Here is a 14,082-nt window from a genome sequence, read left to right on the forward strand (position 1 = left end):
TGTAACACTTAATACAAGTTTATTGTACAGTACATTAGGAACTGTGGGTAATCCTGTGTTGGAAAAATAGTATGAAACTTCTTTTACCACATTTCCAGACGGACTTCATGAAGCAGCTGGGCTTGTCATTTTCTTATAAAATAACGATGGAGACCAACATCCTGGAGTCTTAGGAAGGCCAAGTTGCTGTCTTGAACTCAACCTTGATACCTCCAACACCTACACCAAGGGCACCAAAAGGAGAGAAGGAAGTGGAAAGGGCAAACCTGCGACATGAGGTTCAAAACCTCTTTAATGAATTGTATGGTGAGTTTGTGGTATTACTGGTGATGAACTAGTTTACGTCACTATGTTGTATGTAAGTTTGGAGATTTGCCAGCTGTTGCACTGTTTTCATGCCAAGCCACAGGAAGGAGGGGAAATTTCCCATACAAAAAACATTGTGCCAGAGCTAGCTGTGACAGGTCTGCCAGATGGTGTTTCTTTCAAGGAACCCTTCAGCTATGGCCTGTCTGCACTGAAAACCATACTTGCCCAAAAGAGTAAAATAAAAATGAACATGATTCAGACACAGTAATTCACTATTTCCTTTTGTTGTTATTGTTACTAGCATATTAAATTGCCAAGATCATGAAATTGGAAAGCTTATCAGAAAATGTGGCACCAGGAGAGGACAGAGCTGCTGCTATCAGGTAATGTAAAGTGGAAATGTTCTCTTCTGGTTTGCACATAAATACAAACTAGCGAATACTGCTGTTATTAATATATCCAACATATGTTAGAGTGCTAGAAAAAATTAAAAATAACTTTTGCACATAGATATTCTTAATGTATGAAGATATTGTAAAATCTTGTAAAAAGATCTGCTCGTATTAGAGTATCAGTTGTGAAGAGCTGAGATTTTTGTAGAAGTTTGGCATATGTAGCAAACTCATTGTGTGCTGTGATCAGGCAGCTTCTCTGCTGCAATCTAGAATAATAGTGCAACTGCTTACTGAGCAGTATCATATTGAATACAATGGCATGCAGCATTGCATAATTTGTGTTGTGTGTGTGTGCTGCACAAAAACAAAATCCTTGTGCAGACATGGCAGAAATCATCATCTCTTTATGTCTGTTCAGTGATGTGACACACTTGGACACTACCTCCCCAGGAACAGAAGACAGTGTTGCCCCAACCCCCCAGGAGAGTACAGATGTTCCTGGAAATGTGTATGTATTTTCAACATGACCTTGATCAGTCAAAACTAAGATTACCAGCACAGTCGTAGCAATTAAATTTACAATAGCTATCAATGTTAATAATGATCACTTGGAGTACATATTGTGAATGTGAAGACATCTGGAGTGCCTGATGCCAATGGTCAGTTAACAGTATACATGCATAAGAAAATTGTGCCTTTGACACATTGTGCAAGAAGTACAACATGAGACTTTTCTCCCACATTACTGTAGCTTCTATGAAAGAAGCTACTTAAACTCATCTTCGTCAAGTCCAACCTCCACCCTTGACACAATTTCATCTCTTTCCAGATTGCTGATTTCCATCAGTTCTTTGTCCATCAAAGGACAAGATGCGTTTAGTTGGATGGATCCTGAAGAGCTAGGAAACTGGAGCTCAACCAGACACTGTTCATATGTAAATACTTGCTGATGCAACAGCGCACGCCTGCCTATGCTATACCGGCTGCATGCAGAGTCAATGTTGGCTTCTATGACCTGATCAGCTATCATTTGCTGACACGGTGCAATTTTTTCCCCAAAAAATTGCCTTGCAGTAGCTGCTTCTACTTTCAAAAGGTGTGTTTCTTTTGTGCAGCCATATCTTTTATGCATATAATTTTTCTCTTAATGTCAGGGATGTCCAGTAATGCTGAAAAAAACCTGATACTACTCAGAGGAAACATCTGCAAAACTGAGGGTAGATGGCAAGTTGGATGCGACGTTGTAACTGGTGATCAGGACTTTCATTTGCTTGTTAAGCTTAGCAACTGTCTTGCTTATCTTGGCCACCTCCTGTCCACCTGGAAATAAATGATAACATTAACCATAAGATTTTCAATTTGCTCATGCTAGAGATAAAAAATACTAAGAGTGGTCATCATAACCATCTCGTCAAGTCACAGTTAAAAGAAAATTGTTTTCCCTCTTCTCTACCTCTACACTAGCAATTGTACATAGGTGCTTCATGCAACTGAATTAAGCTGCTTCTTCTTTCTGCTGGAAAAAAATAATCCTGCTTCCAAGTATTTGTCTCCTACTTCAAACTAACATCCCTTTTATTTTCTTCTAGTAAGTTTGCAGTAAAGAGACAGTGACTAACATTGATAATTAGTTTCACTGGGCATGAATTTTTAAAATAAATTTATAGTATGAACAACAAAGGGCCAAGCAATTACCATTTTATTTCATATATTATTAGAATATAAACATGATTTATAATATTTGTTTCCATTATGCTGTCAGTTTCAACTCTTATACCTCATATTCATGACTCACGGACCCAAATTCTACACCGATTTTGAGTGCTGACATTTTCTCCCCTGACGTGACATTTTGTGTCTATAGCTGTGAAAAATTGGTAGTGCGACCGGCATTTGTGCAAAGACAATATTGCTGTTTTTTATGCATAACAAAAAAAAGCAAGAAGCATTACAATATGGCCATGAACAAAGATTATAAGCCAATATACAAAAAAAGCAAAATATAAAAATGTTGCACATTACACATAACAACAGCAAGTAACATCTTAATACCCAGAAAATACACAAACCTTGAAATCTGCTTCAAGTACACAAGGAATGCCGTATATGACAGTCAACCGTTGACTATTTCCCTCCAGTTTTTTTTTAAAACAAAGAGACTGCCTACCCAAGCCTGTGTACAAACAAAGTTTTGAAAATCAAACTAATATTAAACACATTACCTTTGAAATTTTTGAATATTCAATTTTCCTCTAACATCTTCACTACCAAGTACCTTTAACACTTACTAAATAAATACCTTTCGCCATGTTTCAGACTGAAAGAAGGCCGAGGGAATTCATATCGTCATGCACAGCCAAAAACTGCTGTTTCATCCAGCTTCTAGGTTCGTGATTTGGACCTTCTGTTATCCCCAGCTTGGAAGTTGCTGCAGTCCTGCAAATGAATATGCACACAGTTGAAACGTTCTATTTGAATATGTACAAGTGTTTGTATATCAAGTTTGTATATGCAAGTGCTCAGTTGGCCAGCATCTACTACAGTGCTTGTCATGAACAACACAAGACACCCCTGTTCACCACTCAGTTCACAAATTTGAGTGCTCTTACCCCTTCTCCTTTTTTTTGATAGCAATGCTTTGTGGCTTGGAAGTTATCCACCTCAGCCTGGTCAATAAAAAAAGTGCCCTTTATGAAAAGGCTCTCCCAAACTTTTCCCTGATGATTTTTTTCGCTTCAAACCAAAGTTCACATCAAATGATAGAATCTGCTGCGTTGACTTCAAATAAAAAGTTTTCATGGAAAATATGTGTTATTTCAAGGTTCAAATCACATGCAGCATTTCCACATAAATACTAACAAATACAAATAGAAATTCAATAAAATTATTTACAATTAATGTGAAAGGTTTTTCAGCAGTTATTCAAAAGTGAAAGAATGAAAATGTTCTTACATCACAGGCTGGGTATGCAGTTCCAGTGTCCAGCTTTTTTTTGATGTGCTGAAGATGGCTCATCTTATAGTAATGCCTCATGAACATACTAAATGAATCAAAACATCAGAGATCTATATAAAATCTGCACCTGAAACAAAATGGTGAAAACTGTCTGCAGTAACTACAATTTATTTTTTTATTTTTTTTTATAAATTTCAAGGATTCTGATGTTTTATTAAGTAAATAATGAGCACAACATTTAAAAACAATGACCGCAAACTTACCTGGCTTGTATTTAAACAATCTATTTTATCCATCTTGGATTCAAGTGCATCCACAAATCCCTTAACTCACACTTGGCACTCCAGTACCAGGGCTCGAAGCCAAGTCATCAAGTCCAGTGTGAATGCAACTGTAGGAGTGACCAGGGATGCTGCCCACAGGCGATGACGGAGGAGTGTTACTGGTTCTCCCTCACAGGCACAGAATTCAAATGTGAACATCTGTGGTCTACCTTTATACCAGAACAAATTAGTTACTCCATTATTAAGTGCACAAAATACTTGTTTTAGGACACTTTAGCAACAAAGCTCAACGATGTGGACAACTTCTGTTACTTCAATCAACTTTGCTTGTAAAGTCTAAACAATATAATGTAATCAAAGTGTAAATCAACGAAACCTTGCATTCCTACAACATTCTTTGTGGCAGTTAAACTCTGAGTCTATGTGGTCCTCCTGAACCAATCTACATATTAACGTATAAATTTATATTGCTCGCTCGCACATGTGTAACTATTATTACTTAAGAACCTATTTATAGCCTAATAATGTATAGCATGAATGACTAATAAATGGATTATCAGTTAAGGGAGCAAGCGAATGTAAAGTTTAGTAGGACTGATGATGATGATGAGAAGGAGGAGGATTTTAAGCATTAACGTATTACCGTTGTTGTCTTTTTGGTTGAAATTTGCCTTTATTTCGTTTTGTTGCACAACACCATCGCTTTCAAGGTCAATAATGCTGAAGCCATCTTCGCTGTTGGAGTTCTGCGTGAAAGTATTGCATATTGGTTGTCTTCTCTTCATTCATAAGGTCACCGTCTTATCATGCTGCTGTGTTCACCCACAGAAGGTGGTTGCATAAACTAAAACGGAACAAATCGAAAATATATTAAGCCGCTTTGAAAAACATCATCCCACTGCTGGTTACAGTCTATCACTTTATGCTTCAAGATTAGTTAACAAAAAAATCTCCAGTTCCATGACATTTCCACACCATAACAAAGCTTCATTTATCCAGAAATTTTCTTAAATGTTAACATGCTTATTTGTTTTGCTGGTGTTGTAGTGATAACATTTAATAGGCTTTCTTCTGGAGTCTACTGTGTTGCTTTGTTAGCAAACGGAGAGAAACAAAGAAACATGCGCTTAAACACTCTGATTCATTTACTTAATATATTGGCATTTCCCTTGACACGACATCCTAGTAAGTGACTCTTCCTTCGATGGTTTCCTTACGTCTTTAGGTATTAGGGACCACGGTGTGTTGTCCTTCTGGGGTCGGGTTCCTTTTATCTCATTCGTTTCCCAGGCAGCACTTGAACATCTAGCACCATGAATTCTTGTGTATATTGTGCCTGCATTTTGTGCGCATTCCTTATTACAGGCCTAGGTATGTATACAGTGTAAAAACCGTTGATTAGTTATCTTTTTATATTCTAGTTAGTGATTTTTGAAATAATTTCATCTGATATCTTGTCGCTTAATTTATAGGCAGCATTAAAACATTAGACCAGAATCCCCTAATAGGGTCTGCATCAAGGAAGACTTTGAAACGTACAAACACGTTACACACACACACACAAGGAGAATTTTTTTATTATTTCGAAGAACTATATGTCACAGCTTTTACATTTTCCTTTTTATGACTTTGGTACTACATTTACTATATCATTATATTTGGTTATAATGACCTTTTACGTAATTGCATGACTACAATTTTGATTTAGATATTGGAACCGAAATAGGTCTTATATGTAGTTTTGAAGTGTCAGTTAATAAAAAAAATTGTTTAAGTTTTTTTTTAAAGATGCTATTTTCAAGTATTAGCAAATTTGTTTTGGTGTTGACTGTAATAAGCATGTAGTTTATTTTGGTTGATTTGCAAGAGTGTGATGACTAACACTCACCCTTACTCTATTAGTCACATTTGACCGGACGGTATTTAAGAGTTATCAAGTCAAGGCAACAGCATCCTAAGTTGTTTTGGTGTATTAATCGTGAATTGCTGTGAGACATATAGGATAGGAAGGATTAGAAAGGCGGATGTTCTGCCTCTAAATGTTGTTATGGTGTGTCTGTCACTGCGACTGTAAGATAAGCTCAAATTACACTTAAGATGCGAAACAAATTTTATACATTTTAATTTTCTACTTTTATGTTCGTATGTTTTATATGTGTGTGTGTGTTTTTGGGGGGAGGGTGAGGGGGTAGGTGGGTGTTTAACAGATAAAATCTTAACTGAGTTTTTGAATTAAAGCGAATGTTTTTTAATGGCAAGTTAATGCTTTGAGAAGCATGATGCTGCTTGTGTTTCATGTTTTACGAAAAAAGTCTTTTTCTTAATATCTTTTGAGCCAGAACTGAGAGTTCGGGAATCTTAATTTGGCCCTCAAATTGTGCGTACACTTTAGACACTTTAGACGAGTAGCATTCAGTCACAGGAGACTGAGCATTAACAGGTCTGTAATCTCCCATCACAGTCCTAACTACAAAATATGTCTGCTTTACAAATGGCCACATCTCATGTTCCGTTGCCAAAGGCAAAAAGACCCTGCTGCTTGTAAGTATGGCCAGAAGGCTAAAACAAAAACCCGACAGAAAAACAGATTCTTTGCCGGACAGTTAAACAAAAGCTAACCCTTGATAAAAGTACCAGCCACCACTAGTACTCATTCCTTCCAGTTGTGTCAACTGGGGGTACTTTCTTCCCTTATTCGGGTAACCAACCGCTTGCCTCTCAATTCGGACGCCAGCACTCTAACCACTCGGCCATTCGCTTCCCCTCGATGCAACGTAGACTTTACACACACACGTGAAATATATATCTTGACCCTTCAATGATGCGATTACCCTACATTAGTCATAAGTTTTGTTTCCGCTTGAAACTTCCTCCTTTATTTAAGAAAACAAAGTCCACAGCGCGTGCAATTACAGACATTCTACTTAAAATCAGGCTCAAATGAACTCGCAATGAGAAACTTTTGGTATTCTCTCTGATTTATATCTAGATTGCTGAAATGTTGTGCACAGTTTAATATCTGCTTTTTCAAAAAGAAACCATTGATGGTTCCTGGATTTTTGTTACTGAAACGTACGCCCGTCATGAGGTGCTTGGTACCTATTATTCATTTAACAGTTGTTCTTCTTATTCAAGGCTCAGGTAAGAAACGTCTGTTTATGCACCTTATCAATTCATTTTAGAAATAATTTCAGTTCAACGAAAACTAAACGAAAAAACAAGTATGATGGTTAAGAAAGATCTGGTAACGATAAGTTGTGACATGCATGGAACGTGTTGCATCATAGTAAAGAAATACGGAGAGATCACTAGGCAGGGAGAAATCACATTAACAATATCCTTAATCTTTTGAAGATACTGTAAACGATATTATATTAAACTCGAAAAGTATTTACAATTAACTTTATAACAAAAAAGAAAAATATTACAACTATTACCGTTAAGGTAAAAAACATTTTTTTCAGGAATGATGCATAAACTTACAATCAAGAAATATTTAAAAAGTATAAACGGAACTAAACTTTACAAAATTACACGTTTTCTGAGTAATTTAATGTTGCTTATGGAAATTGGATCGTTTCTAAACAGGCGCTCAGCTACAAGTACAACTAGTGAATGGAACATCATATTGGAATGGCCGTTTAGAAATATTACACAATGGAACATGGACCACAGTGTGCAGCAATTATTTTGGAAAAGAAGAGGCACAGGTAGCCTGCAAAATGCTTGGTTTGGACAGGTGTGTTGCTTTTTGTGGGCACAAAAATATCCACAGTATTAAACTTGATTTTATCCTTGGCATGTAAATCTACAAAAATAAAGCATCCTGTAGTTTGTTCGTGAATCTACCTTTGAAAATTCTCATAAAGCGTGTTTTTGATGGAGTGATAAAGATAAAATATCCGGGTAGATTGTAAGATAAGGAGATGAGGGGCTTTGAGTGACAAGAAGGGCTATCAAAAGCTTCTACTATCTATCGCCCATGTTCTCGAGAAAAGGAAATGTATTAAAATTTAGACCAAACCTAGGTCCCTGTTACATTTTACGAGAAATTTCGCAGATAGCAGGTTGTTGATGGGAGTGTGATAAATCATAGCCCACCAATTGACTAAGTTATCTACTTTCCCTCGCTAACAGTTCGCGGGCCATGGCTGTGGGGTCAGGTCAGTATGGTGAAGGTTCAGGTCTCATCCTCTTTGGCAACGTCACGTGCACAGGGAAGGAGTCGAGTTTTGATGAGTGTCAACATGATGGATTTTACAGGCGCGACTGCAGACACAATGATGATGTCGGTATCATCTGTAATATCAGTAAGGACAAATAGTATATATCATACCAATCCCATGATCATAATAATGATCTTTGACATCTTTAAAAAAACAATAATACGTACTGCTTATGTTACTCTTAGCTTGCAAAGGTAAACATTAATTGGAAAAAGAAAGAAAGAACAATATGTATAGAACTTGATTACTTAAATATTGTGTATGTTTTTCTTCAGATATCAGTTTATCAAATCTCTGTTAGAACCAAGTGTTTGTATTTGTACATATAACGATTTAGCAAATAGAATAAAATTAAATCAAAATTACAAAACGATTCTTTCATTCACTTTGAGATAACATGTAAATAAGTGTCTTTAAAAGTTTTAATTGTATATTTTAACAGAAAATTGACAATATAATGTCTACAGCCTTCTGAAATCAATCCGGGCAACAGCAGGTTACCTTTCTAATATATGCAAAGCATTTGTTACATTAAATTAAAATTTACAACATATGTAAGCCATAATTTAATAAGTTAATAGACTGTAATGTCGACTTGAGTGTCTGTACACAACGAGGAAATGCAACGGATATAAAAGTGTTAGCATAACGTCAGTGCGTCGGTTTTGATCGCATGTCGACTTTAGAGTAGCATTAGCAACAGGAAGCTTAAAGCATTGACAATAGTAAACATTACTGTGGCAAAGTTAAATTGTCCCAAATTTTAACAATGCGGACGCGGCGGATATTTTTGTACGCCCGCTCGCAGATTCTTAGCCGGAGCGGCGGGCGAAAATAACCGCCGCGTTTTTACATTTTTTTTTGGCGTTTACAGCGCTTTTTTTCGTAAAGAAATCGCTTAGTTACGATAGCTTGTGCATTTCTGAACACAGTTACTTCCCTTGTAAAGGGATGGTACTCTGTTTTGACTGAACTATCGTCAATTTCCCAGAGTAACCCTTCTTGAAAAAAATGGCGAGACGATGTACGTGAAATGTGCGTCTAGATCTCAGATCTCGGAATTCTGTCATAATTTGTGAATTTCTAAGGACAAGAACAATGTGTGTGCATTTCTTTTTGGTTTTCAAAGATCCTATTTTACACATTTTGAATCATCATTATCAATTTGAATTATTCTTCTAGCTATATTAGGGGTTTTTTTTATAATTTTTTGAAAATCGGTAAAATTCGTGCTGGAAAAATTTTTTTTACTTCATGTACCCGATCTTGTATGGATTACAATAGTAAAAGTGAGCTCTCAAGTAATTTTCAGGTAGGATTGTTCCTATTTTACAAAGTTTGATCTATCATTATCAATTTGAATTATTCTTCTAGCTGTTTTAGTTTCTTTTTTATAATTTTTTGAAAAACGTTAAAAATCATGCGTACCAGTGTGTAAAACTGCCTCTAGCTCTTCCATCTTCATAGAGTTAAGCAATTAGTTCTTCAAAAGACATTTGTATAGAGGTAAAACTTTCACTTATTTTCTTAAAAATAAAACCTTTAATATTTATATAAAAAATATTGTTTTTTTTTTTAAATTTTACTCTCTATTAAAGAACACAATTTTCAACCGAGAAAAAAATAAGAAATATTAATCTATAGGGCATCCAATAACCACAACAGACCGGTCTAATAGCAATTCAACTACATGTTTTAGGATTTTAAAAAGAACAAATAATGTGACGGACACAAAACTTCTTTTGTTGTTCAACATGTTTTTGAAAGAACCATTACGACTTCGCTTGACGAGTGTTTTTGGAGACAGATCAGACATAAACCGTGTTGAGATGGAACTCGGAACACAGTGGAACTCACTTTGCATGACTCGCAATGCTGCTAAAGTTGTCTGTAGACAGCTCGGCTTATCACAGTAAGTAGTTAAAACTTAATAACTTTGATGGAGATATTTATTTATTCACCAACCCATGCTTTATATACCAATCCATCTACATCACCTAATAGAAAATTAGAAAACATCTCATAAACGACACTGGGACAAACATGAAACTATTTCTCAATATATAATAAAAAATTTCCATCTGTGTAAAGAAAATCCATTTTTGATTTTCAGGCATGCTGCATTGTATAGGAATGTATCAATGCAGAAGGACATTTTATCTGAAAAAAACAAGCACTCTGAACTCGATATAAAGTTTCTCTGCCTTGGGAATGAGACAAGCCTTTTGGAGTGCGACCGTTATGGACCGAACAAAGATGTTGTTTGCGGATTATATAACAGCGTCAACTGTAATGAGTGTAAGTTTTTTTTCTGTTTTTTTGTTTTTGGTAAATTGAAGACAGTTGAACACATATGACCTCATTCCTTTTCTTTACAGAATGTTTCTTTAAGTTGGCTATTGTCTAATGTGCATATTAAAGAAGCGTACACATATTTCTGTAAAGCTAATTAAATTCTTTGCCTTGTTTTCGCTAGTTTCTTGTTATAATTTTGACTAATCAATATTAAGCTTCGATCTCATGTGCGAACCCATAATGAGTAACGACTTTTATCGTCATCTTCAAAATCTTATTTACTTTTTATTATTTTTAATAGTTTTTAGCGCCTATAAACGGGAAAGTGAACTCCAATGTACCTAAACAGTTATACTCACAAATATTTTACACTCGTGCTAAACGTAAAGCAAAACTCACCGCCGAAACATACACAAAAAGCGAACTAGAGACATTTTTCTCACATTTTAAATAATATTTGTTACCTGAGGAACATACTGTTTAGAGGTAATTGATGTGCATTTGCTTAGTATCTACAGAGTTTTGGTGGAAACCCTTTAAAGAAATTCTTTCTTTAAACTGGCAAGTGTTGCACACATTACAATCACAATCGTCTTTCTCTTAGCAAGATGTAACGCAATGTTCAAGAGACTACTACATACTGAGTATGTATATGCTAGAAAGGTGAACCTTTATAACAATCAGGGCTGGAAATTTATTTTTTTTAGAGTAACGCATCTAATCAAAACCATTATTTAAAAGTTAACTTATATGGTAAGTTTTTTTTACCTTTGATTGTGCTGTAATTACAGCAATTGATTACAGTGACACCATGTGCATTGTGATGAAAATTTAGTATTCTTTTCATTAAGCAATACCTCCTCTTCGTATCCTGTATAACGAGGCTTCATTCCCGCTGCTTGATGGAGCAAATTTAACTCTAGAATGTGAGATCACACAGTCTGGGGAATTAGAATTTACATACCTGTGGTTTGAGTATTCAAGGATACGTCTTCAGAGTCAGTATGGAAAGTACCTAATATTTAATAATGTGACTAAAGACCATCATGAACTTCGAGTGTACTGTGGAGCCAACTATTGGTACAATGGTCTCCATTACCTTGTCGCAAGTGACGTCATGATAATTACGGTTTGCTGTGAGTAGAGCCTGAACTTGTTTTGTCACCTCCAAATGTGTGTTACTGATGTGTTCTGTCTGAATGCTCTGCAATGATACATTACCTGTATTCTTTATCTTCTACGTTCAGCACTCTTTAATAATGATTAAGCTCAGTTTCAAACTACTACGAAAAAACTCAAGGAATTTAAACATTTTACAGTTGTTAAAACATGCTTTTTTGGTCACTTAACCATCCATATTAAGAGTTCACGAAAAATTAATAAGATTTATTATTTGTGTTTATAGGTACCCCGTCGACAATCATGCATAACACAGAACCGACCTCTGTGTATATCCGTGACGACAAAGGTTATCTAACGATTGAAATGACAGCCTATCCCATCCCTCAAGTGACAGCCACTATGTACCTTGGTCCAGTTCTGACTGATGGTGTCAAAGGTGAAGATACAAGCAACACGACACGTGTAATATGTGCTGATGTCGGTCTGGCACGTGCATCAGTGTCGTGTAACATCACTGTCTTTAACATATCACAAGCTGCTGATGGCTTCTACAAAATTGTTTTCGACAACAAACTTGGGCAGCTGCCTTATATATTCACAATCAGGCGTCAAGGTGTGTAGTAGTTGACCAAACAAGTTTATTATTTAGAAGTACATTAACAAGTAGTTTAAAATGATCCTATAGTTGACACCATTTGGACTAAATTAAAAATGTGCATCGATAAAATGTATACTCTGTACACTTTTGATTCTTATTTTAGTAAAAGCTTTTCTTCTTGGAGTTATCGGGTGAACATCTAGTACATTAGATTACTTAAGGTAAGTACTTTAGAAGGGAGTGTACCTTTAAAAGTAAAAAAAAATTACACTACTTACGGAGTCATAATGGTTTCATTTCTTTATGGTTTATTGCTGAAAAACACAAATGGTACGGTCTCCTGCTATGTTAAAAAAAATATTCTTTCTTATATTTTTCATTTATTGGTGATGTCTTTTTATTTTTGTTATATTTCTATAAACATAGAAAAACAATTAAGTACTTAAAATTATTGTCTTTTCTCACTCTTACCTTACCTTAAACTCTTATTTACATTAGAGCGCAGAAGAGAAATACCATCGGCATTTTTGTTGACGTTTGTCGGCGCATTTGCTGTAGCCATTGTTATCTTCGCTTCTGTAACAGTCTACTGCGCCAGACGTTGGACAGGTAAGTTAATTAGGCTCGCGGCTTGATTACATCGTCTGTGTTGTCGTTTAGGAACAAATTTAACAAGTTACTGGATTTTTCAAACTCAGCTTTTATGCATTTTAATCAACAATGGATCACAAGCGAAACCAAAAAAAGAACAAGTCCGGTTTAGTTTAAATATTTTTTTGTTGCCATTGTCGAGCAATACTCCGTTGACTTATATTGGATCGCAGCAACAACTTCTATGTACAGAAGATAATACACTTGTTGCTTAAAGGACTTCCACCTCTATACAGACTGTGGGCATCTTATGAACCAGTTTGGGTAAGTCATTAGCACTTTTGTCTCGTTCAAACCCTTTCGATTTGACAGCTCTAACTTTTTTGGTGGAAATTGCAATTAACAACTGTTTACTCCTCATGTATTTATCGTAAAAATATTTTTGCAGCCTCGATAATTGTAAATTACATATATATATATAACACAAATGCTAATGAATACTGTCATGAACCAGCATGGTTTAAGGGAAGAAAAACAGGGCCAAAGATAGTAATAAAAATAAAGAAGGGGCGATACCAGGCTTTGAGTTAGACAAAGGGGTAAGAATGTTTACCTCCCCTAGCATTAAATGAACCTGGGAATCGCGGCAACTTACCTAAAAGGGGGCCGCAGGGGTACGTCTGTTAATTGAAAGTACACTTAGCCCTGAGAATAGTGTTTGTTTTCTTTGCCACCGACTGGACACTGGTGCTAACTGAGGGAGTATTGACTACTGTTCCTGTGCATCTCTGGGGTCTTGGTCGTCTGGAGCCGGTGCCGGACCACTGTCGCCTGAGATCGCCACCGCATCTGTCGTCCGTTGCCTGGGGCAACCATGAGAGGTAGCGATGCCAGTGAGCTAGGGACAGTGCGTTTGAAAACTCGCTTCCAACGTCGTCGCCTGGGGCAACGGTGTTCAACCTGTGATCTCCGCCAGTGGCGTCAGTAGTCTGCCAAGGAAATTCCCCGACTTTCCACCACTGCTTGTCGATGGGCAGCTTGTCGTAAGGACACATCCGTGTTCCCAGCTTTGTCCAAAACTGGTTAAGTGCACGGTTTGTGGGGAATGTTCGTCGGACGCCGACTCCGAGCGCTGGGAGGAAAGTTTACATTTTTTTCTTTGTCAAAACTTTAAAGAGCTTGATGATAGATTGTGTATTCAGAGACCTAACTATCTCTCTCTGACTCACTACTCTCTCATTTATTTTCCATGTTCTGTGATGAAGCAGAAAAACTGGCAGATGACCATCTTTATCATTTTTGTAAAA

At 36.3% G+C, this 14,082-nt stretch overlaps 2 protein-coding genes across 6 annotated transcripts in view; both read left to right on the forward strand.

The window, feature by feature from the left end:
• LOC112569309 (deleted in malignant brain tumors 1 protein-like) overlaps nt 1-13,634 on the forward strand; it is a 40,221-nt gene extending 26,587 nt beyond the window's left edge. Inside the window, exons 9-13 of one of the 2 annotated variants that reach the window (XM_025247074.1) lie at nt 99-306; nt 611-692; nt 1,123-1,212; nt 1,534-1,800; nt 3,021-3,603. Coding sequence is in view for 1 of the 2 variants with exons in the window: in XM_025247075.1 (XP_025102860.1) it covers nt 13,517-13,533 (17 nt within the window). In the remaining variant the exon portion in view is untranslated. Of the gene's footprint in view, nt 1-98; nt 307-610; nt 693-1,122; nt 1,213-1,533; nt 1,801-3,020; nt 3,604-13,516 lie in introns of those variants that run through there. The other variant, XM_025247075.1, reaches the window with a different exon arrangement.
• Nucleotides 6,861-14,082, forward strand: part of LOC112569305 — a 51,661-nt gene continuing 44,439 nt past the window's right edge. For 2 of the 4 annotated variants that reach the window (XR_003100367.1, XM_025247066.1), the window contains exons 1-7: nt 6,861-7,084; nt 7,532-7,682; nt 8,081-8,253; nt 9,937-10,081; nt 10,283-10,467; nt 11,316-11,600; nt 11,870-12,199. Coding sequence is in view for 2 of the 4 variants with exons in the window: in XM_025247066.1 (XP_025102851.1) it covers nt 6,988-7,084; nt 7,532-7,682; nt 8,081-8,253; nt 9,937-10,081; nt 10,283-10,467; nt 11,316-11,600; nt 11,870-12,199 (1,366 nt within the window). In the remaining 2 variants the exon portion in view is untranslated. Of the gene's footprint in view, nt 7,085-7,531; nt 7,683-8,080; nt 8,254-9,936; nt 10,082-10,282; nt 10,468-11,315; nt 11,601-11,869; nt 12,200-12,682; nt 13,100-13,534; nt 13,653-14,082 lie in introns of those variants that run through there. The other 2 variants (XR_003100366.1, XM_025247065.1) reach the window with 2 other exon arrangements.

The sequence above is a fragment of the Pomacea canaliculata genome, linkage group LG7 (assembly GCF_003073045.1).
Source record: "Pomacea canaliculata isolate SZHN2017 linkage group LG7, ASM307304v1, whole genome shotgun sequence".
NCBI classification, from domain to species: Eukaryota; Metazoa; Mollusca; class Gastropoda; order Architaenioglossa; family Ampullariidae; genus Pomacea; species Pomacea canaliculata.